The 27,514-nt window shown below is 38.5% G+C and overlaps 1 protein-coding gene across 7 annotated transcripts; it reads left to right on the forward strand.

Moving 5' to 3' along the window:
- Positions 1-4: 4 nt before the first annotated feature.
- csnk1a1 (casein kinase 1, alpha 1) lies at positions 5-25,243 on the forward strand (the record flags this gene model as incomplete). 7 transcript variants are annotated; one of them, XM_081383044.1, is made up of 11 exons in its annotated part: positions 62-732; positions 1,077-1,183; positions 7,314-7,440; positions 8,867-8,965; positions 11,208-11,291; positions 13,004-13,143; positions 14,908-14,986; positions 15,372-15,446; positions 16,015-16,121; positions 16,281-16,393; positions 24,607-25,243. In XM_081383044.1, exons 1-11 carry the CDS (start codon positions 610-612, stop codon positions 24,612-24,614), a joined length of 1,062 nt encoding a protein of 353 aa, XP_081239170.1. In that variant the 5' UTR covers positions 62-609. The 7 variants fall into 7 exon arrangements, with proteins under 7 accessions (XP_081239171.1, XP_081239172.1, XP_081239170.1 ...); XM_081383042.1 differs by having other exon boundaries at positions 72-732; positions 16,281-16,429; XM_081383045.1 differs by lacking the exon at positions 11,208-11,291 and having other exon boundaries at positions 5-732; positions 16,281-16,429.
- Positions 25,244-27,514: the final 2,271 nt, after the last annotated feature.

The raw sequence follows: 27,514 nt of genomic DNA on the forward strand, positions 1-27,514 counted from the left end.
CGCCCTCGTGTTTCTCACCGCGCATTCCCGCAGCCTCGCTGACATCACGCGTGAACCCCTCCCCTGCCCGCGGCGGCGCGCTTTAGCGCGGTCTCGTTCCTCTCCTCAGATCAGCAGAATCTGTTCATCCCGAGACGGACAAGATGGCGAATTGAGTGGGTTGCGCTTTGAAGAGAAAGCAGCGACTCACATAATTTCTTCAACATTAAAACGTCGGTTGCCTTGATGTACGTTCGAATAAGCGGGAAAGCGCTTTTTTAAGAAGAAAAATCGCCCCTCACAGCGAGGTGATTCGAAGAGAGCGTCGAGGACATCGACTCCTCCGTGTCCTTTCAGGCTAAGCTGCTAGTCAGCTATTCGGGGAATTGCTCAAGAGAAAAAAACATCCTCAACCTCAGGGGAAATAGCTTTGTTTTTTACTTAAATGTCGAGGCAACAAAACTCCTATTGAAACCAATGTCCGTTATCATCTTCTTTTCGGCGTTGTGAGTTAAGGACACAGCTAGTGAGACCCGTTTTAGGCGAGCTAGCATTGTTTCTCCTGGATTGAAGAAGACTGAAAACCTCACCCGTTCACACAGTTTCAGAGTAACTCTCGGATTTTAGGACATGGCCAGCAGCAGTGGCTCTAAAGCCGAGTTTATAGTCGGTGGAAAATACAAGCTCGTTCGTAAAATCGGATCCGGATCCTTCGGTGACATTTATTTGGCAATCAACATCACAAATGGCGAGGTAAAGATGAAATAAATGTTTAATTCATGTGCTGAATGACTGGGATAAGAAGATTGAGGGGTTTATTTATATATATGTCCAGCTCATCACATCTGATTACCTGGATGTACTTCATATGACCACCGAAAAAGATAGTATTGAAATATTACAATATTTAAATTACTAAAAGGCTTTAACGTTACTATTTGTTTGAAGTCAATCAACGATGTTTCATTGCGGTTTCCCAGAACAAGTAATAAAAGATCATGTGCTCTCAAATACTGAACCAAATTCTAGTGCTCTGTATGTAGATAAATATAACTATTAGCAGATAAATAATATAACTTAATTTTTAATATTTTCAGGAGGTAGCTGTGAAATTGGAATCACAGAAAGCCAGACACCCTCAACTCCTATATGAAAGCAAGTTGTACAAAATTCTCCAGGGAGGAGTCGGGATCCCACACATCAGGTGAGCACAGATGTCTTATACGTGAAATTATTATCAGTTTTAATCAGATGGGGTAACTTAGCTGGACTACGTTAGTTTTATCTGGTTTAAAGACTAGCATGAGATCGAAAGTAACGGGTCGAGTACAAAGTAACTTATACGTCCATCTACGTATCACATCTACCTCTACGCATAATACTTTCCTTATTAGATCATATAATTCTGTATATATACCTTTTCTTTATCGTTTTTTACTTACGATAGTGTCGACATGCTAACTAGCCCGGTCATTAGCACTAGCGTTTCTATGAAAACTGTGGTGAAATGTGCCTTTTATAAACATTGTGTTCTGTATAATGTATAATATTATAGTGTAATGAATGAGATTTGATCGCGAAGTGTGTGTTTGTGCGTTGCTGAGTAATGAGTAATGAGCGAGTGGGAAATGGCCGCTGCTCTTTTGTTGTGTTTGTTCAACATGTCCTCCCTCTCGATCAGAAAATGGCGGATGAGGGAAAACAAGTTTCAGGGCCTAGTGCGACTGCTACTCTCTTCTCAAGGTGACTGAGCCAAACGAGCGCTGGTATTAGTTTTAGAACACATTTATAATTGTATAAAAGAGCTCGTCTTTGATGGGAGGCTTTCAATAACTGATGTATATTTGAATAAACATAGTGACTGTTTTGGTTTCACACAACATGGGTAGAGGTTGTCACGTATTCTTCTGACACGTTTTCTGATTTGGATGTTATCGTTGAAGGTAAATGACGTCACAAGTTTCACATTTGAGTGCAGAATTTCCCTACAGGTTAAAGTTTCTTGGTGGTTGAGTTTGTGTAATGATTTTACTTAGCTGTTTCCTTGTTCAATTATGTTGGCCTTTTATAATCTCTTGGTATTGTCATATATTAACTAATTTTAACCCTTATCCTGGGACATTTGAGAGGCTGAGGGATGAGTGGGCCTAATCTTTCATAAATCTACTCCTATCTAATAACTTAACGTAAATCATTTTTGTCTTTAAGTAACATGGTAGTTTGCTGTAAGAAGGTTACCAACCCTGAGGTAGATGTTGAGAAAGGCCTATGTTACATGGCATTTTCGTGGAAGATTGGCTACAAGTTTAAAATTTAAAATAAAAGCAATGTGTCAGTTATTTTCATGTTAATTACCCTGGCACCCGGACAGATATGTCTTAAGCCCTATTTGGGCAGGATTAGTTTAACATGGAGAGGTGGGGTAAAGTAATTATCACCAGAGTTTCTCAGTGATTTTAGTCCCGTCCGAATGTGCCATCTAAGTAATCATTACGGGCAATGTCAGTAAGCGACTTTTACCTTAAGGAAAAATGACCTCAGGTAATATTAATCCTGTGCGAATAGACCCGCTGTAAATATGTACGTAAATATTCCGGCATCTCCTTTTCAAAATTAGTTTTCCGTGGTTTTTCAAGGATGGAGGCGCTTGAAAAAGCATTCAGTTGCGTTCTAGGCGGTGGGACGTCAAGTCTGTGGCAAAACTCAAGTGTTTCCCACATAGGCTACCATTCAGATCAAAATGATCGAAAGCACGAAACATCTTTTAGCGTTAGGTAAGTGCCTATTACCAACATAATCCAATCTGAAGTTAATACATCGTTCGACCGGACATAACTGTTTTATATATAAAAATAAAGGTTATTTTTTTGCGTAGGTGATATCAGGAAGCAACGTAATACGCACATGACAACAGGAGGGTGATGGCGATGTGCAAATCCAGTTACCCTTCCCAGTTCTGCTAGTTTTACTGAGATATCTTGTCCCGTGCGAATTGGCCATTATTATTACAGACATCCTGTGGTAAAATTACATTACTCCATCTACCCTTGTAAAGTTAATCCCGTCCAAATAGGGCTTTAATCTTCTGAACCTTCCCCTCTTGGCTCTCTCAAGATGAATTACTGTGGTATTTATGCATTAAAATGTAACTTTATTGCAGTCATAGTCGATGGAAAAGGCTGTTATTAACTGGAGGCACAAACGTGACAACTGTGACCTTTATCACAATATTGATTTATTGAATATTTCAATAAAATTGTCATATTTCTATAAATATATTTCTATTAAAATATATAATTATTATGGTTAATATTTCTATCATGAAGAGTGTTTTCCACAATGATTTGCAAGGCCAAATCTGTGTGGGGAAATGTTTTGCCCTTGCATTTATTTCCTAATTGCTTTAAAGGGTTAGGTCACCCAAAAATATAAATTGTCATTTGCTCACCCTAATGTCGTTCCAAACCAGCATGACTTTCCTTCATCTTTGTAAAAAAAAAAAACAAGATTCGGCACACTGCCACTTCTGCTCCCAAGGATTTATTAAAATGAACGCTTCGACCCAAAGTGTCTTCGTTAGGCCCGACGAAGACCCTTTGTGTGAAACTCATTTTGAGTTTGATGCTTCGTTTGATTGAGCACCTGCCAAAAGTTTTTTTGGATTATGTGCACAATTTGTTTTTGAATTTCCTTCATCTTTGGACATGAATAAAAACCTAAATTCAATCTGTTCATCATAAAGTAATTGTGTCTCTTCAGAAAATTGACTTAACCACTCTTTTCAAATGGATTTGTTTTACGATCTCTTTATGAACTTTTCGAAGCGTCAGACTGGTTGTTGCAAAACTGTCAATGGAGGGACAGAACTGGCTCAGATTTTATAAAAAAATCTTAATTTGTGCTCTGGAGATGAATGAAATTCTTATGGGTTTGGAACAACATGAGGGTGAGGAAATGATGACAATTTTCATTTTTGGGCAAACGAACCCTTTAATTCCTATTAAAATGACAATTTTGTCTATGAAAATTCACTGAACAACGGTAAATGGAACAGCACCTTAATTTCTAGCAACATTTCACACCAACTTGTTTGCTGTTAACTGCGGTTTCTTTTCTTAAGTTGTCATAAATGCTTCACCAGCCATGGTTTTTGTTTGGCATTAGTTTCTCATTTCACTGTAGACCGTAATATATCATTTAGTAAACTAATCCAGCCGGCAGAAGGTTTCCCTAGGTAATAGTAGTATTAATGTGAATGCCCTGCCTTTGCAATCAATGAACTGCCATTACAGATTGCATTTAGGTGTCCATTTCTATGGCATCTCATGCTGACAGCAGCTTGGCTGGTTAGAAATCGGAACTCTTAGACCGTAGCTTGTTATTTAACCCTGTGCAGTTAAGAGTTAGGTAACCCCTGTAATGGTTGGATGGATTTACCTAACACTTTAAGGACAAGACCATAGAGGCAGCCATTAGTTATAACTAAAAAGCATAGCATATTAAACTAGGTTGTTTAGGTTGTTTATAATTACTGGATTGAATGGGAAAGATGCTGGTTGTAGGTTTCTCATCATTATTTTTGTGCTATTTTGGCTTATACTGGTTTTTAATGAACGAATTAAAGTTTCCAGCAGAAAGGATGTGTAAAAGTACTGGTTTCAGTCACTGGTTACTAGAGCTGGGAAAACCTGTCATGCAAGATCCCCCTCCCCCACACTCCCTAAAACCACACACTGCCTTTGCTAATGAAAGAGAAGAGCTTTGTGTGCTCTTCAAAGTCTTTTATGCAAGCTCGATCACAAGAAAGTGTGTCTGCACTCTATTTGAACATACTTTTACATCAACACCTCTGTGCGATTAATAAACTGCCTTGTTAGAATTTAAAATGTTCAGGCGAACTACAATGTTTTAAGTTTCCCCCTTAGTTTTGCTTTGAAAAGAGGAAATGAGTGTCCCACAGAGAGGCCTGTAGTTTCCGCAAGCAAGAGATTACTGTTGCTATGAACTTCTGTAACCACTGTGAATAACAGTATACTTGTTAAACATGAGGTTTAAAACAGAGAAAGAAGTTATGCTTGTAGTATACATTACAGTATTTTTCTTTTTAACTTATGGGACGACTTTCCTAATCTTCACTATTTCTGTTTTTGCTTTTGTATTCTAGGTGTCGCTAAGAAAAATACATACACATTTGTAAATTATCCTAAAAAATGCCTAAAACTGAATATTAGCAAAACTGTGTTCACTGATTTTATGAGCGGTTAGCATGGATGCGATTGCATCCTAGGGCCTGTTTACACCTGGTCACTTCATGCGTTTTCTGTGATTGGATAGCTATCTGATCGTGAATGGACTAGGTGTAAGCGCCCTCCGAAATGCATTTCGAGACGTATTTAAATCCGATCACTCAAGCCACTTCAGGAGATGCAACTGAGACGAATCTGGACAAGTGTAAATGCATCTGGTTGTTGAAACCACATAAATGTAAGTTTTACTCCTCCCGAAATGTTAAATAAACGTGTGAGCGTGATATAGACTTTGACATGCTATAGCCAGACATGACAGCGCTACTGCAGCACGCATCAAGCAATGTGCAAACTGCCGCTAATGAAACTGAAAGTTAGTCGCAGATGCTCAAAACACAATCATATTCATTAAAAGTAGTGAGACTATGTGAACTTACCAGTGCTGATGCTGCTTTCTTCCATATTGCAGTCTTTGATCTTGAAATTAGCTGACGATAAATAAAATACAGCTCATATATTTTGCTTTCGTTGACGTGAACACCGTTAAATTTGCATATAGTGCAGGAATTGAAGATCATATTTATATTCGTTTTGAGACACATTTATGTGGCTAAGTGGAACCGTTTTAACAAATCAGTAAAAACGCATGAAGTGACCAGGTGTAAGCAGGCCCCTACATATAAGCATCGCAAGAATTAGAAACTAGTTTGTGGTCCAAAGTACATTTTGTATTGTCTTTGTAAAATGGTAGATGTTGGTTTGCTGGCATAGTCGGCCAAATGGACACTAGTCTACTGCTGCACCTTATTTCCACAATACCTCTTTGTTTAGGAGACCCTCTTGCATGATGGTTGCTTGGCGACTGCTGTAGCAATGTGTTCACTGAATGTGCGACTCTTTTGAACCTCCACCTGCTGAGCTGTGTATCAGAGTCCATGTTGTTGAAGCTTCACTAATATTTTTAAGAGGCACTTGGTTGATTCTGTGCAGGCTTTTGCCATAAACTATTTAAGCATGGCCCTAATACTCTACTTTTTTGTCCTGAGGGGTCCATCCATGTTAATGTCTAAAGTGGTTGGTTAAAGACTAGTGTAACATGCTATATAGTTGTTACTGTGGAAGCTACACAGTCATGTCACCAAGCTGGATATATTAGATGCCATTGTCCACAGGGTGTGCCATATAACTCTGGCACTTCCTTAACTGATAAGATTCATGCTTTATTGTCTGAATATAACTTTGTCAGCTATGTTCAATTTTAACTCTTTTAATTTAGGGCTGGGAATCGATTCAAATAAACTAATTAATCACACAATTTGCTGTGATTAATCACATTTTTCCCCCAAGCTTGTAATCATCAATATTTAAACGCAGAATCGCCTAATTAAATTAAACAACAAAGTATATTTTAAATAATATTTTAATGACATCTTGTGAACTGTAAACAGACTCTACTCAGAACCACAGAGTAGTTGTTCCCATCAAATAAAATGCCTGCAACAACATTATATACTTGCAGTAACGTGGATTGGCGAGGCCCTCCTGTAGCCTCGCTAGTTATGTTGCTTGCACCTGGGTGCTTTGCTTTTAAATAGTATATTACAGACGAATTGCTTCTATGGTATTTGAATTCAGCTTTGCAAATTGTACACAGCATCTTTGTTTTGGCAAACGCGCCATTAGACAACTTTTTAAATGCAAACATTCCTCCTAAAACTCCATCCTTGTCCTTCTCCATCATGACAGGGTGACTTGGTTCAGCACACTCACAATAGCAGCCGCAACAGGAAGTCATTAAAACGAGGCAAAAAAAGTGCTGCTATTAGTTATTTTTTAATGTGTTAAACATCTCAAATTAATCGCAAAGATTAACGTGTTAATTCCCCCAACCCTAATTTAATTGTAATTTTCTTGTGCTTAAATCTCATCTTGTAAACTTGAGCAAAGTTTCATGCATCACTGAATGGACTTGAAGGATCAGCTCTTTTTGAGAGAAGCACAGCTTTTCATAATTGCTTTTGTAATGATTGTCATGCAGTCTTGAGTGTCATCTGCTGGTGTTTACTGATATGTGATGCTGTTTTTCAGGTGGTATGGCCAAGAAAAGGACTATAATGTCCTAGTGATGGACCTGCTGGGGCCAAGTCTGGAGGATCTCTTTAACTTCTGTTCCCGCAGATTCACAATGAAAACTGTCCTAATGCTTGCAGATCAGGTAATGATTGGTTAACTGGCGACCTGGCATACCCCTCATTTATACTGCACACGTCTGCGGCGCATTACGAATCCGACAAGGTTTTGTTCCGTCCTCCACGCGGTGCCAACTCGCACCAGGAGCATTTCAAAAGCGAAGTGGATTCGCGAGATGACGAGATTTGCCTGTTCAATGTTGTTCTTGACTTTTGGTGTTGTATCATGGGTTAGTTGGCGATTTGGTTGTTTTGCCTGGTGTTATTGTTTATTACTATGCCCTACTTTGTTGAGCTGTGGCCTACAGACAAATTTAATACTAGGGATTGCACGACTACTGATTTCTGCTAGTCGATTTCTTATCAAAACAATACTCGAGTTACTCGACTACTCGTGGTTCATGCTACTGTAAATGAAAAGACATGAAATAGCTAGATCTTATCAATAAACATTATTAATTCATAGCCTAATGCAACAATTACATAAGTAAACTCTCAAAACATTTATAATTATGACATTTCATTTTAAAATTTTCATGTAACAGTCTAAAGCCAAATAAATAGCCATTCTTGCCTTTCATTTCAGACGGGGCCGTTCGCATATCACGTCTTTTTCGCGCTCAAGGTCGACATTTCAAATGTAGGCGCTCGGCGAGCGCGCTCATAATGGAAGCAACGTGGTGCGCTAGTTTTTCCAGGCGGGTTTTTCCTTCTCATCTCCAGAAATATATCTAGTAGTAAAGCTAATGCAAGGGCTAGAAATCAATTAATCCTTTGCTGATACTTCTTCGTCGTCATCATGGAGAGCGCAGTTCATGGTTGGTTGCATAGCAACGACAGACGCCACGGGAGCGCAAGCGCTTGCAGGAGACAGCGGCACAGCCGCGCTTTCCGCACGTTTTTAGACGCAATATGTGAACGGCCTCTTGCAGAGTTGGCCAATTACTATATTTTTGTCATGCTTGATGAAATACTTCCACACATCTGACGTGGGGTGTCTGTTGGTGACGTTCGCCATTTTTAATTCTTTTATGGTTAATGGACCATCGAGTAGTCGATTGTTTCCGACAGCGTCGACTAGTGGTTGAAGTAGTCTATCTATCGACTACTCGACTAGTCTATGCAAGCCCTATTTAATACACATAAAAATAAAGATTTAAGATAAAAGATTTGTTGCTGTGTTTTAGTCATTTATAGTACGTCCTCAATTATCTTGTATCTATATTTCACGTACAGTGCCTGTGCGACTTGGATGCGGTGTCCGTCCAACATAGACTTCTGGGACGTGCAGCGGCACGGCTGGTATTAACAAGCATTAGAGTATTACAAGCATTTACTCCGTGTCGGAGCCGTAATGTGCCGCAGATGTGTGCAGTGTAAATAAGGTGTCATAATAGCAAACATTGAATGGGTCAGTGGCATGATCTTAACCTGGTTGTTTTGCTTTCACAGATGATCAGCAGAATCGAATATGTGCACACGAAAAATTTCATCCACAGAGATATCAAGCCAGACAACTTTTTAATGGGTATTGGCCGGCACTGTAATAAGGTAAACTTTCAACATTTCCTTATTTAGAGAAAGACAGTCTGATTTAAAAGTGACATGGAGGATTGACTGCAAATAAAACTGCAGATCCTTAAGGTTTCCTGTTACATTGAGACTTTCTCATGGACGAACACTGGCTTGAGAGCCTGTGATAGTTACGTTTGATGTCGCTCTGCTGATTCGGGATGGCTGGGTTGTACAAAGAATATTTAGTGGGAAATTCTTAGGATCAGATTAATAAAACCGCAGTGAGTCCTTAGACACAATGTTTACAGCTTAACTTATTGATGGTTTGAGAATCACCTGACGGTTGGGCTGTGGACATCTGTGGACATGGATTGTATGTCTTTCACTCCTCAAATGGAACTTGTGCATGATATGTGACTTGTTGTGGTTGTTTTATTTTTCTCCCTCCGACTTAGAGCCTTTGAAGTGCTTTGCACAGTTTTATTTTTCTCTATTCAAATGTACAGAAGTTGCCTGATTTGTATTTTGTTTCAGATAACTCGTAATTTTTGAGCCCTTGCAGACAGGCAACATTTGGCAAAGTTAAAGCATCATCTGCTAAATAAAACAATGACCTTCCAGCTCTGATGGTCGTCTAACAGTTCAGATCAGTTTCCACTACAAATTCTGGTACATTTTGGTACTTCAGTGAAGCCTGTATTACCATTTTTGGCAGTGCTGTCTGGAATAAATGTTTACCATTGTGTGTCTGTGTGAATGCCAGCCTCAAGCTTTTATTTTTATACATACACATGAAATCGTCACCTTTTTCACTAAAACTGGATGCACACGCTCTGCTTTTGGATGTGTAGCTGTCGACATCCACCCTGGAAAAAAAATCATAGTTAAGAAGTGCAGTGTACTCAGCCGACGTGAAGATCTGATTTAGCTATTGCTTTGCAAACCCCACTGTCCTTTGGTGAGGAATCAAAAGGCCTATCAGCTAGCATTATCCACTGCTCTCTGCTTACATCCCTCATACAATCAATACCACTCTTGATCCAGCCTCCAGTAAAACTTTTTTTCAAGAATAACACTGTTAACTTGGGGAAAGAGTAAAGCATTTGGACATGTCTTGACCAAGAATGGTGCAGGTCAACATGTGACATCAGTTCAACACAAGAGTAAGACTAAAAATGGAAGTGTTCAAGAGAATTGTTAATGTTTCATGCAGTGATAATTTCCTAGATTTACTTAGAAGGTTCAGATCCAAATATTCCCGCGTTTAAAAGCACTATGCTTTGCAGAAAGTTTGAAATAGTCTCCTCGCACACTCCCCCCCTCTCCTGTCACAATGTGGATAACCGTACTCAGCTTGGCACCATTGTAAACTAATGGCTTGTTTTGTTGCTTTACCCTGGGCTGCTCTATTGAACTCTTCAATGTCACTTCCACCGAAGCTGTCCCATCTTGTCTTTTGTAACTATACTAAAACATTTTTATTTTTATTTTTTTGCAGTAACATGCAGGTTAAGTCATGCACCTCTTAAACTGCATGTATTATTTAATGATCCCTACCTGATTTGGCCTCTCCACATGCCAAAGGATTCTAGCCTCTTCCTTACTGTAGGTGGTCCAATGATCTGTTAAACACAAAAAGCAATATTTATCATTCACAGGAGTTTAAAGGCGTGGGGCGGTTTTGGTTGGTTGCATTTGTTCTCAAAGCTTCTCATGCCTAATTTTAAAACAAGTGCCCATTGTAGTGAATGGCCTTTAGAGTTTGCCCTTCTTAACCCTAGTTGTGCCATTTGTCTTGTTCGCCTAAGGTGGGCTTAGCTGTTAAGTACTGTATGGCACAGCTAGTGTTAAATGCTGCCGAATGTTTATGGATAAAGCCTTGGCAAAGTCAAAAAAGAGAATCAGGCTTGGGGACAATTGGTATAGATGACATGAAGAACACTGGGTTGGGCGGCCAGAGGTGCCATGTACAGTTTGCCTCTGTGGCTCAAGAACCGATGAGGCAAGCCGGCCCTGCATTATATGGTCTGAAATAAAAACAACTATCGGTATTATCTGAGCCTGTGCTTATGGGAAGACGTCTGCCATTAGCAGAGCCTCCTCTGAGTTTGAGCTAGGAAGCTTGCTGGTGGTTGAAGATTGCCTTAGGCTTTCTCTTCCCCTCCCTCTGCTCCTCCTCGCGTTCTTTTTCTGAGCCTTGGTGTTGCCTGTCTGCGCTGGCCGTGTGCGGTTGTCAGCAATACTGTTTGATGCACTGCACCCTCTATTGTCTGTTCAGTGTTTAGAATCTCCAGTGGGGAAGAGGAAAAGAAGCTTGGCTGTTAGTTCTTCTCAGGATCCATCTTTCTCAGGATTAAACCAGGTCTGAAACCACAACCACCTAATCGCCCAGAATTGTTTTGATTTTATTTATTTTTTTCCTTTTGGAGTTCTTTATCCCATTTAATTTTGATTTTCAGCAATAACCATTAACGTTTGTTGGCATTAAACCAGACACACATGCTAAACAGAACTAGAGATTAAACTCCTAATCCAGATCTCTGTACAGGCAGGTGAAGGACTTGTCACTTCGAGCGAAAATAGGATGATTGTTCTCATTCCTTGTCAGTTATAAAATTCTGTCATATCATATTTCCTTACTTTATCCTATTCCCTTACTTTATCAGTGCTAATGATGTATTTGAATTTACTTTTTTCCTTTTAAATTAGTTGGAGGTAGACAATGCCCAGTGCTCTTATTGTGATTTGTAATCAAAGTCTTTTTGACAGAATAATTTGATTGGCCTAGTTTCACTGCATTGGGTGCTTGTTCTTGTTGCAGAACATATCTTTCAGTTTATTAGCAGTGCTTTTGTTTCCTGGTCCAGCCATCTAACATTGGACTATGCTGTCAGAATGTTGCCTTGCTTGCAACCATTTGCACAACAAGCCACATGAAAACTGTCCTGGAATTGACAGGGTTGACCTTTTAAACACTTGCTTTTTAAACTGTTGCTTAAATTGTTGCATGTGTTCATGTCCTGAGTTATGTGCTGATTCTTATTTAAATGTTGAATTCAGATAAATAAAATAGAATAAAACATAAGTTCTCAGCGCCTGAAGTCATAGATTGTCTTTGGGCATAACAGCTATTTGTAGTCCTCTACAGAGCACTGACAGACAGTTAAAATAGCATAATATTAAATGTTTGCGTGGGTTTTCACAGTGATAGTTAAGTACTTGTACTTTGGACTATTTCAGAGGAGAAGGAATCTTACATAATTTGAAAATGTTTAAATCATTTTTGCCAAAAACACTTATTTAATGCTTCATCTTTATTGTTAAGCATCATGGGTTGCTGATACATTAAATCTAATTTGGTTTCCATTGCTGGGGACTCTTTTAGGTGTCTTTGCTACACTTGTTTTCAGGGTATTGTTTTTACACATTTAAAAAAAAAAAGTTGAACAAGGTGTAAATCAATGTTGTTTTTTTGGATCTAGAGTAAGCCTTGGTTGTGTGTACCTCTTTTCTCCTGACTTGACCTAATAGAAAGGTCTAAGTAGAATTGCATGGTTGGCGTAACTAATTGCCTTGACGAGGAAATACTTTTCAAATCCCTAGTTGAGCCAAGCAAACAGTGGCACGGCTGAGTGGATGCGTTACAATATGGCTGCTACCTCAGTAAAAAACCAGTTGGGTGAGGCACTCTTGCAGGGACTGCGGCCTGTAGGTGTGTGTTGGACACTGGATCTGACTGGCTTTCCACTAATGAGAATGATTTTTTTTTTTAAGTCAATGACAGGCTCTTAGAGCTGACTCTTACATCGCTGCTTGGATAAAGGGTGTGTTTCCTTTCCCAGTCAGCTTAATTTGCGTTGTAGACTCTGACCCCATTGCTTCATTGACTACAGCCGGTGGATGTCATGTTTTTGTTCTGAGCTCCAGGTAATAGGGCAGAGAGCACACTGAATGAAGTTGGAAGAAAATTTAAGATGATTCTGCAGAATCAAGTGATTTTTTTTTTTCTTGTTTACAGTCAGTTCTAAAAATTAAATGTCAGTGTTTGTGCTTCTCTTTTTACTTTTTATTTAGTTGTTCCTCATCGACTTTGGTCTGGCCAAAAAATACAGAGACAACAGGACACGACAGCACATACCCTACAGAGAAGACAAAAATCTCACAGGCACAGCTCGCTATGCCAGCATCAACGCACACTTGGGCATCGAGCAGAGGTGAGTGATCTTGCCTAAACATCCTTTATATGTGGAGATGCATCGATCGACCGTCCAGAGACCGGAATCAGACGATTTTCCGCATTCTCGTCCTGGATTGGTGAACGACCGGTCAGTCTCACGTCTTTCCGATTCCGACCCAGTCTGTTTTGTTGCCACAGGCAATAACGCTCTTCTTTCCAACGGGAGAAATGACACACACTTGAAGTGACTCCTCTCACTCACTTGTCTCGTTCGCCCTGTTAAATAGTGCTTGTATTGCGCATAATTGTACTGATTCCCGCAGGTTTCATGCTCAAACCAAAAGCGCGCTCCCCGATCTATAAAAGTGGCACGCATTAACTTGTAGCGACTCACAAGCTGTTTGAGAGGCAGCTTAAAGTACCATAATTAATGGCTTACTGTGCTTAAACGGTCAAATACACAAATTGTCAAAATGCCCGTCTTGGCGAGTATTCGGTTAAACGCAGTCAGTTGTGGGACTCAAGTAGTTGAGAAAGATAATGCATGTTGTGTAACAGTATATTAGATCTGTGCGTAAACTCTTAAAGTAACAGCAGCCTAAAATTCCTGCTGGTGTCTATCATGTTAATACAAGAAAATAACTCTCTGCTCTTGACTGAATAACTTTTTTAACTTTAATTGTAAGCATTAATCTCTATTTAATTTTTACAATGAATACTATCCAGTGTTATTTTACATTTTGATTACTAATTACTATAATTTCTGTAGTATTTCTTATCTGAACACTAACCTACTGTTAGACCCACCTGAAAAACTTAAAGCTGTGTTTTTCATATCTATCTATTCTATTGCATTTATTTGTGCTGTTGTTTGCTATTTTATTTGTTCTTATTTTATTACTGACTTTATACTTTTTTTAATGAAAATAAAATTTTGCTTTGAAGAAAAGTAGATATTTTTGTATATGCTGTCAGTTATAGTTCTTAGAAAAAAATCAGATTCGTTAAAAATCTGTATCTGCAGGTCACTTACAAACAAATATGAATCGACCAAGCAAATTGCAATCGGTGCATCTCCATTTTATAATTGTCAATTTATTAATTTTGCTCATTGTGCTTAAATTTATTTCTGTCAAATTATTCTGATGATAATAGTATGGATAAAATACTAATAATATAATCTGATAAAAATATGGATAAAATCTATTAAATTAGACAAATTTGAAATCTTAACTCTTGAACCTTGTGCACACCAAGGCTGCATTAATCAAATACAATAAACTGTAATATTGAAATATTCTTACAATTTTATTGAATTAAACTTTCAGCAGTCATTACTCCAGTCTTCACTCTCGCATGATCATGATCTTACTCCAGTCTTCACTCTCACGTGATCTTTCAGAAATCATTCTGTGATGATTTTGTTCTCAAGAAACATTTCTTTTTAATGTTGCACACCATTCTGATAGTTACTTTTTAATGAATATAACATTCAAAAGAACAGCATTTATATTTGTCTGAATAAGTCTTTTACAAAGTCACAGCACCTTTAATTCATAATCGTGACATTTTGCAATCTTAAGTTATTGATAGGCTTTGCTTGCCTTGCCCTTTACTGGAGGAGTGGCATGTCAGTGGTCAGCAAGTTAATTTAGGGGGTGCTTTACTCAATCACCCCCTGCTTATATTCTATGCACTAATTTTGCATTTTAAACATTAAGTGTTTTTCATTTTTTAAATGATCTGTACTCAGACATGCTTAAGCCCTTTGGCTTGACTTAATCTTATTTCGGCTTAACAGTCGTCGAGATGACATGGAGTCACTAGGATACGTGCTGATGTACTTCAACAGAACCAGCCTGCCATGGCAGGGACTGAAGGTAAGCAGGACCAAATGCACACAGCATGTCTTTTATATGGATTTCTTTTTGAAAAGCATGGCAGTGAACTTTCTGCTGTTTTTTGGTTTGAATATAGGTCATGTTAAATATGAACCTTTAGAAATACTGTCTATATGTAATTGGATCAGATGAATTGTCCTTAATGTGACTGAATATTGCTGTTTCATCTTTCGTTTTTACTGTGCAGGGAAAAGCATTGAACTAATTATTGCTAGACAGTATGAAACAGGCCAACAGGTGGTGCCTAAAAAAGTGCTGTAAATCTTACAGCTGGGTTATTTATGGCCCCAAGCACTGGGATTGCACACTGATGAACAGTCGATACTGGATCATAGTGTGCAATGGTTTAATTTTTTGCCCACAGGCTGCCACAAAGAAACAGAAGTATGAGAAGATTAGTGAGAAAAAGATGTCGACCCCTGTTGAGGTGTTGTGTAAGGTATGTGAAATTCTACATCCACACAGCAAGGCTTTTCAAAGGTCTACTCTCATACTGTGCTTGCTGGATATGTGCTACAAACATCTGCTCAGTTTCAAGGTGGTGATTTAATTCTGAAATCCATAAATATACAAATTAGTTACATCCAGAACATTGAATACTGATAAGTATGATACCATTTTGGATAGCTTTTTTTTATATATATATATATATATATATATATATATATATATATATATATATATATATATATATATATATAAAATAAATAAATAAATAAATGTTTTAAATTTATGTTTGGATTAAGTTGTCAAATCAAACATCTAGTTGCTTATTTGAAGCTCTGATCATTACTTCCCAGGCTTTTCTGTTCTGTTCTACATGATTGTAAACTCAGACAGCAAACAGTGCCAGCTATTTATTATAATACTAGGATATAAAAAGTCACTTTCATTTTTGTTAATTTCCCCATCTTAAAAAGGAGCAGGTTAGATTGACATGACATGTATGGTCTTTGGCTAGTTTTGTCATTTTATGCTATTGTAACATGAGTTGGCTCTTTCTCCAGGGGTTTCCAGCAGAATTTGCCATGTACCTGAACTACTGTCGTGGGTTGCGGTTTGAAGAGGCGCCTGACTACATGTACCTGCGTCAGCTTTTCCGCATTCTTTTCAGGTGCTTGACAATTTCCTGCATTACTTCATCACTCCCTACTGGGCCAGAAACACTAAGACGCATCCTAGTCACAACTTGTTTTCCGCATCTTTTTTGCAACATCGGAAGTTAAGTGAATGGTTTGAATGGGTGTACTCACTCCTGCTTAATTTCTTCCAGGACTCTGAACCACCAGTATGACTACACATTTGACTGGACCATGCTGAAGCAGAAAGCAGCACAGCAAGCGGCCTCCTCAGGGGGACAGGGGCAACAGGCACAAACCCCCACAGGCAAGCAAACTGACAAACCCAAGAGTAACATGAAAGGTTAGTAGCAAACAGCCAAGCGACGTTTTCAGTGCAAAAACAGAGACACCAATTGCTTACATTTGTGTAAAAAAAAAAGAAAAAAAGAAAAAAAAGTGGATTTGGAACATTCGCTCCCCAAAAGATTCATGAAACACGAAATGCCAAGAAACGGTGTTAGTTCAAGGATGCACCCCACTCGAGAGGAAAAAAAATTTCAATTGGTATGTTTTGCAAAAGCAAAGACGTCCTTGGGAAATTTGACTACTAACTTTGTACCAAAAAATGTCTATTCTTCTCTGGGACGAAGGGTTGGCTTCATAATCTTTTCTGTGAATGTCAGATAACCATCCCTTGAATTAACCCCTTTCCAAATGGGATGCTCTATTTGACACATTTCTCCCAATCATTGTTCCTGGATCTAACACTTGTTAGTCTTGATTTATAATGGTCTCTTCAGTACAAATATATATATGTGGGAGTGATTTCTAACCACAGACTAACCAAGACCATGTCATTTCCACATCTCTTCATCGACTCTTACTGTACTATTCTATATGTTTGGTGTTAAGGGAACTGTAATGGTGTGCTGTTAAATGTTCTTATGATGAATCGACAATGATGTTTTTGTGATTTCTAGTTGTGGATCTACTTTCCAGCAAAATGCATAGCCTTTTCTAGGCATATAGACCTGGAGGCCATCCATCATTTTATGTTTCCTAAGGCAGAACTGTTGATGAGGGATGTTAATGAGCATATATGTTTTGCACTACATTAATGATAAGTAGTCCTGGTCAGATGGTGTAGGCTTTAATGTAGTCTAAATCTGGTGTGCATCTAATGCAGAGTAGGCTTGACACTTAGAAGGGCACAGTTAAGTGGAAAAGCTGCTTTCACTCCTCTTCCACTGCGGTGTCCTTTAGTGCCCTGTTAAAGTCGGACTACAGCGGTATTCGGTCTGGGCTGCATCGTGCGTTAGGGTGTTTCTTAATGGTACATCTCAGTGGTTTTAAACATCTACATCATTCTACCTAGGAGTTTCCTTAGGCGTATTTGTGTTTTATACAACACATATACATGTTTGTATTTTATACAACACAAACATATTACAACTTTTATCTGCACAAAAAAATGCAAATGTACAAGACTGGTGAACTTCAGCTAAATTACATGCAAGCCAGAATGTGTAACTTCTGTTCTGGATGTGCTCTAACAACGTTCTGAAACACTGCAACCAAACCCAAAGAATTCAGTGTTTTATTACAATAGTGTTCTCATTGTTATGACAAGCCCAATCATAGTTATTAATGTTGTGCGTTGCTGTTTGAGCTGCATGTGCTTAAGTGATAGATGATCACAGTAAACTGAAGCACTTTACTACCGTGTTAATTAACTTAACCAAACTCGTTTTATATATATAATATGCTAGTCATTATGGCGTTTTTGATGTGCGTTTCCCGTAACGTGTTAAAACGGGCGCTTACAAAAGCTAAAATGAACACTAATGTTGACTAGCAGGCGATCGTAGCAACAACATAAAACATATTTGTAGTCTTCTATTGACCATTCTAAATATAAGACATACTTACAGGTTGCAGGGATTAAAGTTCTCCGTCGCTACGACGGAAATCCGTCAATTGCAGGGTTCCAGTCTGCCCTTAAAGTCTTAAATTCACTTTTCATAATTTTAAGGCCGTAAATAGGCTTTCATTTCTCAAATAGTGTAATAAATGTCTTAATTTTAGTTTGAATAGGAAAGACGAAGTGTATTCACCCTGCTGAGGGGGATGTGATCAAAGCCTGGAGTGGAGCAAAAGCACGTTCCTCTCTCCACACTAAGCACTCTGTAATCACTCCGCTCATGATCCACTCCGGGTTTTCAATTACAGCTCACGGAAAGTGCATGTCAGGCTACAACTGAGCGCTGAGGTAGATATTTCAGTTACCATGGACATACTTATAATGCAGGTAGGGTGATATATCGATATATTTTTGAAATGCGATATGGAATTAGACCATATCGCATATATCGATATAGTTCAAATTTGCGCTGTAATCCTTGCTCCCCGCGCCCCCGCTCCTCCTATTCCACTCTGCGCGCGTGTTTAGAGCATGTTATGAGAGGCGAATCATGACTAACGTTACTTCAGAAAACCCAGCACAATAGGAACTACCAGGCAGTGACATAAGTGTACGCTGAATTAGTTTTTCACCTCAGAAAAACGGACTGTCTTGTCCTGTCAGTCGTTATCCTGTTCTTGTAGCGCACACTCAATTGCACGCGCAAATGCGGCGGCGCGCGCTGTATCGCCTCACTGATCAAGTGCAAAAGAAACTACGAGCATGCAACGCCGTTACGTTGTAAATTACACGAAATAAAATAAATGCAGGTATGATTTTCATTCTATTCACCAGGAGCAGTTTCCATGTTTCATTAACAGTTATTGTTAATATTGTGTCACCATGGTAACTGTCGTTTCCATATTAACCCCAAAATGCCACTATTTTTCTTTGTTATTTTTAATATTTTTAAATGACTGTAGTGGCTCATACCAACATTGTATTAACAAAAACTAGTTTGGGACTGCTATTTAATAGCTTTAGCATAGGCCTAATGTTTATTTATTAGTACTAGTCTTTACTATTAGTCATATTCTTACAATTTATGTTAAGTAAAGGGGAAAAGTACTTGTGTGTGTTAATTTGTTATAATTTGCCTATATATATATATATATATATATATATATATATATATAGCCTATATAGGCAAATTATAACACGTTTACACAAAATTTGTTAACACACACAAGTACTTTTCCCCTAATAAATATATATTACTTATTGCGCCTACTGGCAATATTAAAGCGGTTTAAAACGTCTCCCCTTAAAACGCTATTGGTCTCGACTATTTAAAAAGTTAAAGGAATATGACTTGGCCTAAAAAAATTTCAGTCAGAAGAATTTTTTTCACTTTAATCCCTGAGGTTGTCATTCACAAACAGATTTTCTTGACAAAGTTGAAACTGCTCCATTTCAGGAGAAGATTTGTGTGTAGCCTGCTTCATAAAATGTGCAGCGCACAGATAAACATCAGGATTATAATGTTCAGGAACAGTGTTTAAAATAAATTTTACCCATCTAAGTTCTTAAGCTTTAGGAAGTTCAAACAAATGAGTTGTGGAAAAAATAGCGTCTCATTGACATCAGCAGCTCATCCAGGCCTCGTCTGTGTATTCTGTGGGCGGGGATTATTTAAATGAGGAACATTATGACTTCATAAAGCCCGGAAAAATCACGTTGTAGTCCAAATGAGCCGTTCAATGTAGCTATTGGAAAGTGTATTATATTAAATAAAATATCTCCCTTTGGAGTGGACTTTTTATGCTCAAACAGCAACATTACACTCTTAACTAAAGTTCAAAAAGTGAAAAAGCATAATTAGACTTTAATATATCTGCCAAATTTTCTTATCGGGCCAATAACGATGAACATACATTGGTCGATGCCAATATGGTGGCGGATATATCTTGCATCCCTACTAAATTTCACATCTGCAGACCTGATTAAACTACTTTGTGATGTCTGCTAGATTTATCACGTAACCTTGCAAATATGTTTTAGGTTGTGGGAATATATTCCAAAATACATCAGAAATGTTGTATCTGGCAGTTGTGATATTTAAAGCCTGATCTTGTAATCGTCTATATAATAGTGTATGGGATGTATTTTTTTTTTCTCCCTTCAGCCCTAAACGGCCACATAGGATGATGGGTTTAATATAGCAACTGTGTGCCGTCTACCCATGCAGGCAGCTTTTCCCAGTTGAGCTCTTTGATCTATTTCCTCTGACGTTATACATGGCTTTTAGAACGTTTCATGGCATGTTCTTTGTTCATAAATGCACAGTGAAAAGCAGGAAGACTGTTTTACACTCGAGGTTCATCCTGAATTAAGACAGAGAACAACTGCTGTTAAAAATGGCTGCTCTAAGAATAGCATTTGCTGATGAGGTGGCATTGGCCTAATGCTTTGTGCACGCTGTTTTAGTTTGATTGGAACCCCCTTTCAAAAGCCAGGACGCACAATGCACACTACTTAGAAATATGATTGTGACATTTGGGTTGCGGTAACTTCATCCATTCAAAGATTTACACTTCTTAGAGGCTCAGAAGAGTGCTTGGAGTATACTGTCCCTTTAGATCCATTCACTGAATAGCCACAGCCAAGAATTTAAGTGGTGGTGCTCATGAGTGTTTGTGCTTGAAAGAACTTTATTTGCAGGGGATTGTTGGTTTCTTGGTTACCGCTGCAACTTTGTTAGTTCTGCAACAATGGAGACTCGGACCTTGCGCTGCTGTTATTGTGCGATTTGTCCTGAGAGTGCTCTGTCAGCGTACTTGCTCGCTGTTGATGAATGCAAACTTGTCAAGCATTTAATTTTGTTTTCTGTCTTCCCCTTTTTTCCACTCCTCAAATGTTCCATTAGTGTCCATAGAAATGTCAAGGCTGTGGTAGCTAAATGTAACCATACTCAGCAAGTAGTAGCAGCTCAAACCTAACAGTCAGGTTACTTGGCAACTGGTTTAGATAATTTTTCCATTGTGGATTAGTTATAAATGACACAAGCATTGACCTAAATGGGTGATGACTACTTTTGAATCTTATTAGTTGTCATTGTATTTTTTGTAACAAGGAAACTAGTATTAGGATAACTAGTATATAGTATTTTCCAAGCATGATCAATTTATACTGTTGCAGCTGTAGTGTTAAAATTACCATTTAGATTTTACTCCGTCTATATTATCCTGTTTGATTTTGTGCTCTTGTTTGCCTGAGGCAAAAGCACATTGATTTTTAGAAGCAGACCACAGTTGAGAGTGCTGCGCTGGAAACATTTCAGTGTACGTCAAAGGTCTGTTTTTTGTTTGGTGTTGTATGTACAAGATTTGAAACTCCTTGTGAGGTTAGCAATCACACTTTCAAATCAAAGCTTATTTTCTCAGGCAGTTGAATGAACATTAACTTAAAGGGATAGTTCACCCTAAATTGAAAATTATTTACTCGCTCTTGTAGTTCAAAACCTGTATGACTTTCTTCTGTTAAACAAAGTGGGACATTTTTCTAAATATCTGTAAATTACCATATATTAAAAGACACAGCTAAATATTACTCGTATAGATATTAGAGCTGCATGATTAAACTTTAAAATATTGCACTCTTGATTCAAACACCCACGCTACGCTGTCTTATTCCGAAATGACAGCGATTCTGCTATGTCTATTATGCCTGTTTCACATCGCAAGTGTCAGCAGAACGTGAACAGCACATATTTTGTCGCTGCCCATGGTAATGAATGAGAGGGTCAGCCATCACCGATGTGAACGGTCTCATTCATTTATGTGGGTAGTGACAAAACATGTGCTACTTGCGCTCTGCTGACTCTTGCGATATGAAACTGTTTAAACCAAAGACTTAAGGTACTTGAGTTAACCTTTCAAAGTACGATGCAACATTCAAATCTGCGTTCGCGCTGCCACTGATCCAGAAAGTGCAGCTGACATGTAAATGTACAGTATGATACAGCTTCACAAACAGTTTTTTCAATCACATGCACATTATTATTTATGCGTTATAAACATTTCATTATTTTCACTGCATTAGTTATTCAGCTGCAACAGTATGTTTGCAAAAATGCAGAATAAAAATGTTTGCCATCTTAACTTTTTGGAATCGATAAGAATCCGAATAGCTAATATGAAAGTGATGCCCAACCCTGCTTCAATGTTTTTTGTTCACAGTATTTTTTTTAAAATAGTTTTGTTTTGCAGAAGAAAATCATACAGGTTTGGAAGCACATAAATTAAATTATTTTTGATGGGCTATCCCTTTAAATCAGGGTTTCTCAAACTCGGCCCTGGAGGGCCACTGTCCTGCACAGTTTAGCTCCAGCCCTGATCAAACACACCTAGCTGTGAGTTTCTAGTGATCCTGAAGACATTGACTAGCTTGCTCAGGTGTGTTTGCCCTCCAGGACCGAGTTTGAGAAACCCTGCTTTAATTGGTATCTCTCTTTTTGTACTGCTTAAGGCCTCTAGCATGTTTTTTAGGAATATTGTCATGTCTCCTCCTTACATTTAGCTCTTGACATGAAGGATTCTTGAAAGGACAGCTGCTTTGCTCCGAGCTGGTTTTATTTAACTGTGGGGGTGGCTGATCGGTGGAGCAGCTGACATGGTTGAGTCGTCAGTCTGCTGTAGTAGCATATGAATGAGTGTAACAGCCGTATCATTAGTGAAAGTCCTAACTGCCCCAAAATTACACTCAGCACTAGGGGTGTAATGGTTCTCGTAAAAAAATAAATAAAAATAAATCGGACCGCACTGTTCTCCACCCACACACTTGCACGTGGTTAATCTCATATTTGACAACGTATATATAATAATGTATGTTTCTGTCGATGGATACACATTCTGGCTTCCCAATGTTACAACAGTGCTGATCAAAAAAGTGCATACAAGACAGTCACTCTTTGTAAACTGTTCAATGCGAGTGCCGTATGTCCTAATATGACAAGTCATTTACGTCGTCATCTCCCTGGTGTTGATCGCGCATGAGCGCTGGCAAGACCTGAACAGCACACGTTGCAATCTGTGTTTATAGCAAACTCCTTGGCGTGTGTCTTTAAGCCTTGCCAATGTAAACATTCAAGAGCAAGAATAGACCCCTTTTGCGCCGACGTCACAGTTACGTCACGGCGCTAGCTGGAGGCAAAACAAACGGAAAACTGGAGGCGGCCAATACAAACTAGCACAGATTCGGCTACATAATAAGGAGCTTAAATTATTATTTTTATTATTAAATGTCATCTTGTTGTGTTATTGGGTGCAAGAATCGATGAAAAATGAGTATGCTGTACCTGGAATTTTTATTTCTAGAAAATACCCACATCTTTAAAATTGCACCGTAATATGTCACTCTTTACATTGTCGTCTTCTTGGCGCTTGCTAGGCAGAACTGCGGATCGTACACACAAATCTTTACATGACCATTCAGCACATAGTTATAGGCATCTAAAGATTTATATGTCCTCAGTTTCTCGTTACCCTCAGTTTCTCTATCGGGCAGGTGTAGAAGTCAGGCCACTCAACTGTTGGTAGCGTTAACGTTAATCCTGTCAGATCGTCCATCCATTGACTGAGCGCGTGTACGGGTCGGCCAGTCTGGTTCCGTCCGTTAAAATTAACTTTTGAAAATAACAATCGCGGTCCTGGACAGTGAGTGACCTTGCACATTAAGATAAAACTGGATTTTCTCCAGTCATTGTTAAAAAAACAAGCTAACAAACTGGCAAACTAGCGTTAGTGAAGCGGCCAGAGGGATCTTTCTGCCTCCAGCTAAGCCCCGCCCACACAAATACGTCACCATGTTTACCAACTGTAAAAGGGTCTATACGCAAAATGAGAACTGGCGCGCAAATATTAAGTTCTCTTTAAAGTCTTGCGCTTGAACGGACAAAGTTTGTCCACATGCCCGTCTTGAGTATCCTAGCAAGCATAGTCGTTTATGTCTTAAGTCAACGGTCAAGAGAGACAACGCATGTGTACAGTATCAGTATATTGGGTAAAGTGACAGCAGCCTAATATTCCTGCTGTTTTTAATGTTAAGGAAAGCACTCACTGCTCTGGACTCGAATGGCTTTTATAACTTTAAGGATTATTCTTTAATTTATATTGTGAAATATGCAATGTTATTTTACGTTTGATTGCTTTATTTAATTGTTAGACGTACCTGAAAAACCTGGATAGCACTGTTTAATTTTATTTGTTTTTTGCTTTCTGAACCGTATCAAAACCGTGACCCTAAACTGTGATACGAACTGAACTGTGAGTAATTTGAATCGTTACACCCCTACCCGACTACTCTTACGCAGTCCTTCAGACTTAATGGTGAGTAAATATTAAGTCCTGGACTGTTGTAATGAACAACCTTTGAGCCCCTGTGTTTTTCTGAGATGCTCTGCAGCAAGTCTCGACTTCACTGCAGAGAGGGACTGATGACTTTGCACTTTCTCTCTTCCAGGACTGAATAATGCTTTGACTGGTTTGGCCGCATTGATTACAATAGCTCAACCCCATTGAGCTCTGATCCGCTAACTCTTAACCCTCTCCTCTATATCTATCTGTCTCCCTGTCTTGCAGGTTTCTAAGCATTAAGACAATGTAATGAAGCGGAGCAGAGCGGTCGTAGCAGGATTTGCCTTCCAATCACACCCCGGCATCTAGGATCAAATTCACCTGAACCTGCCAGGCACTGTGGGCAACCTTTTTCCTGTTAAAGAACTTTTGTTCCATATACTATATATGTAATCGGTATATATAGATAAGATGCTCCGCATATATCTATATATTGGTATGTATATACTATATCCACACAGAGCAGGCTTGGAGTTGGAAGCTGTAGCCTTTTCTATTGTCCTGTCCCTTAAGACTTTTCACCCCCTCCTTCTTTGAAATGGAAAACTGTAGAAAATGGGGATATCATTGTGCACATGCCAATATTTTCCCGAGTTTTCTCCTTCAGGAAAGCTGTTTGGGGGTCCTTCCTGAATTCTTGGTTGCCCATCAGAGCTGTTTTGGCCCCCTTTCCTTTCTCGTCGTCCTCTTGTCACCAGAGTGTGGCACGAACCCAGACACTTCTGTCAGAACGGAGACACCGAGACATTTTCGTCCTTCAATTTTTTTTTTCCTCTCCTCAAGCAAAGTGAAACATCTGAGATTAAATCTGTTTTTTGTTTTTGTTTCAAATGTATCCAAATAATTAAAAAGGCAAACATTGGGTTTTGTGTTTCTTTTCTAAAAAGGTAATTACGATTCTGCCTGCTGATATGTGCTAGAGAGCTTCTAATGTGAAGATTAAAAAACATTCTAGTGACTACTAGGTTTCTCTTTAGAGCACTGCATTAACTATATTGTACTTGGTATTCTGAAGTCTAAAAAAATAAAAGGATAAACTCCACAGAATCATATTCATTACAAATTAGGCATCACTCTGAACTAAACCTGTATGTTAATTGCTTAGATGAAAATTGTATGCATCGATGATCTGGGTTTTTTTTCTCTTTGGAAAATGTTAATGTTGATTGAGAAAGTGACCATTCGTACAATTAATTGCTATGGTAGGCTCAATGTTCTGTTTTTGAGAGAAAAATGTGCTCACTCCACCCTTCCCATTACCATTTTTATATGCATATATCTTTTTTTTTTTTCTTTTTTTTTTAACAGAAAAAAAACACGCTTTTTCAGTTTTATAGTTGTCTCTCCCTGTATTGAATTGATCATTTTGGGGATTTTTTTTTTTTTGTTTGTTGCTGCTTCCCGTGGTGAAGCAAATCCTCTTGTAAAATATCTCTGGGACTTTCTCTGCAACAATTTTTCGCTGCTGTTTGGTAGCTGTCTTTTGCTTATTTTCTTTTCTTTTTTATTGCAAAGAAAATATTGGAGGGTTTCTTTTCTATATAATTTTGGGTCTTGTGAGGCAAGAGCAGTTTGATTTTTCATTTCGTTTTTCCTCAGCCTTTAGCCAGGACAAATGCACACCAGTAACTTGGCTTTTTCTTTTTGTTGTTTTCCTTACCTCCAAACTGTCCCTCAGAACCAGCTTTAAGAACTTTACTGCTGGACATTCTATAAAAGTGTAATTTATTCCCTTTTAGCATGTCAGAATAAATTAAAATGACTTCTCAGAACTGCTGTCCCAGTCTCTGTACTTTTACTAGAATGCACATAACTCGGATTACTGATAGATTTTCCCCATCCCATTCCATTTGTTCAGGTATCTGTCTCTTAAGTCTGCACAATTATTGTTGAAGTACCACACAAACAGGCATCAAACTTTTTTTTCTTTTTGTTTCTGAAAGTGAAAATTAAAATGAAATTGTTTAAAATTGAAGAGGCCACAATGCTTTGTTCTCAAAAAAATGTAAAGCGTTGAATGATTTTGTCTCAAGTATTGAAACAGACACCTTTATGGAAATGGTCTCAAGGTGTTGCTGTATTCCAGGAAAGCAGTTCTTGTTGGGGGTGACGGGTAGTTCTAGGTGCCCGTGGTGTTTTAAATATCCAGGATTTATATCTGTAAATATTAAAATGGCTTCAAATGGCAGGTGTGGAAATTGGTTAATGTGCCTCTCAACAACACAGAAACAACCGCTTCAGTTATCATTATCATTTTGTTGTTTTTTCCTGAATGACATGCCAGCATTTTTAATATTCAGCACTGGGTTATTCTTTAACGTGGTACTAATTATAGAGAAGATGTTTATTTGTATTAAATCTCAGCAGGGCAGCAAAGCATTGCCTGACTTGTTTCTTAGTCATCTCTAGGTGTTTCAAATCAAACTGTAGTCATAACTTGCCCGTTATTACATTTTGTACAGTTGTTTAAAATGTGCTGAGAATAAGTCTAGACTCGAATGGGGCACTTGAGGAAAAAGGGGGGGAAGGGACGGGGGTTCAGATCAACACATGCACCAAACAGCTGCTGCTCACAGGGGGAGGAGGAGGAGGAAGGCCCTTCGAACAAACCTGTTAAACAAAAAGCATGTGTTTTTATTTTTTATTTTAATGTTACTACCTTATATGATCAAGCATTAACTTTTCTACTGCAAATAATCCTTTCTTTGTATAGCCTTTAGTGTATTATTTAAATTATTTTATTTCTATTCATTTAAAGATGGCCTTCCCATCAATCTTAAAGTATGAATGACGTTGCCCACTAAAGGCTCTGCCCAGGGCCTCTGGTCCGTTTATGGAGGTGGAGTCCTGACAGAGTCACGTGACCGCAAACCGTACTGCTGGAGCTGGGTAATGTAATCCATGCTACACGCTACCATTTAATCTCCATGCTAATTCCTCTGGCGCAATTTTTATTTTATTAATATTTAGATTTGTCCATCCATACATTTTGCGGTGCGGTTATCAATGATAAAATGTTTAATAGAACGATGAATATTGAAAATGTAACTCTTTTATTTCATGAATCAAATATATGACATTGCAATGTGGTACAGAACAGCTATTGTAATTTAGTTTGGCCAAGAAAATCATT

This window comes from Scardinius erythrophthalmus (genome assembly GCF_964197995.2).
Source record: "Scardinius erythrophthalmus genome assembly, chromosome: 13".
Taxonomy (NCBI): domain Eukaryota; kingdom Metazoa; phylum Chordata; class Actinopteri; order Cypriniformes; family Leuciscidae; genus Scardinius; species Scardinius erythrophthalmus.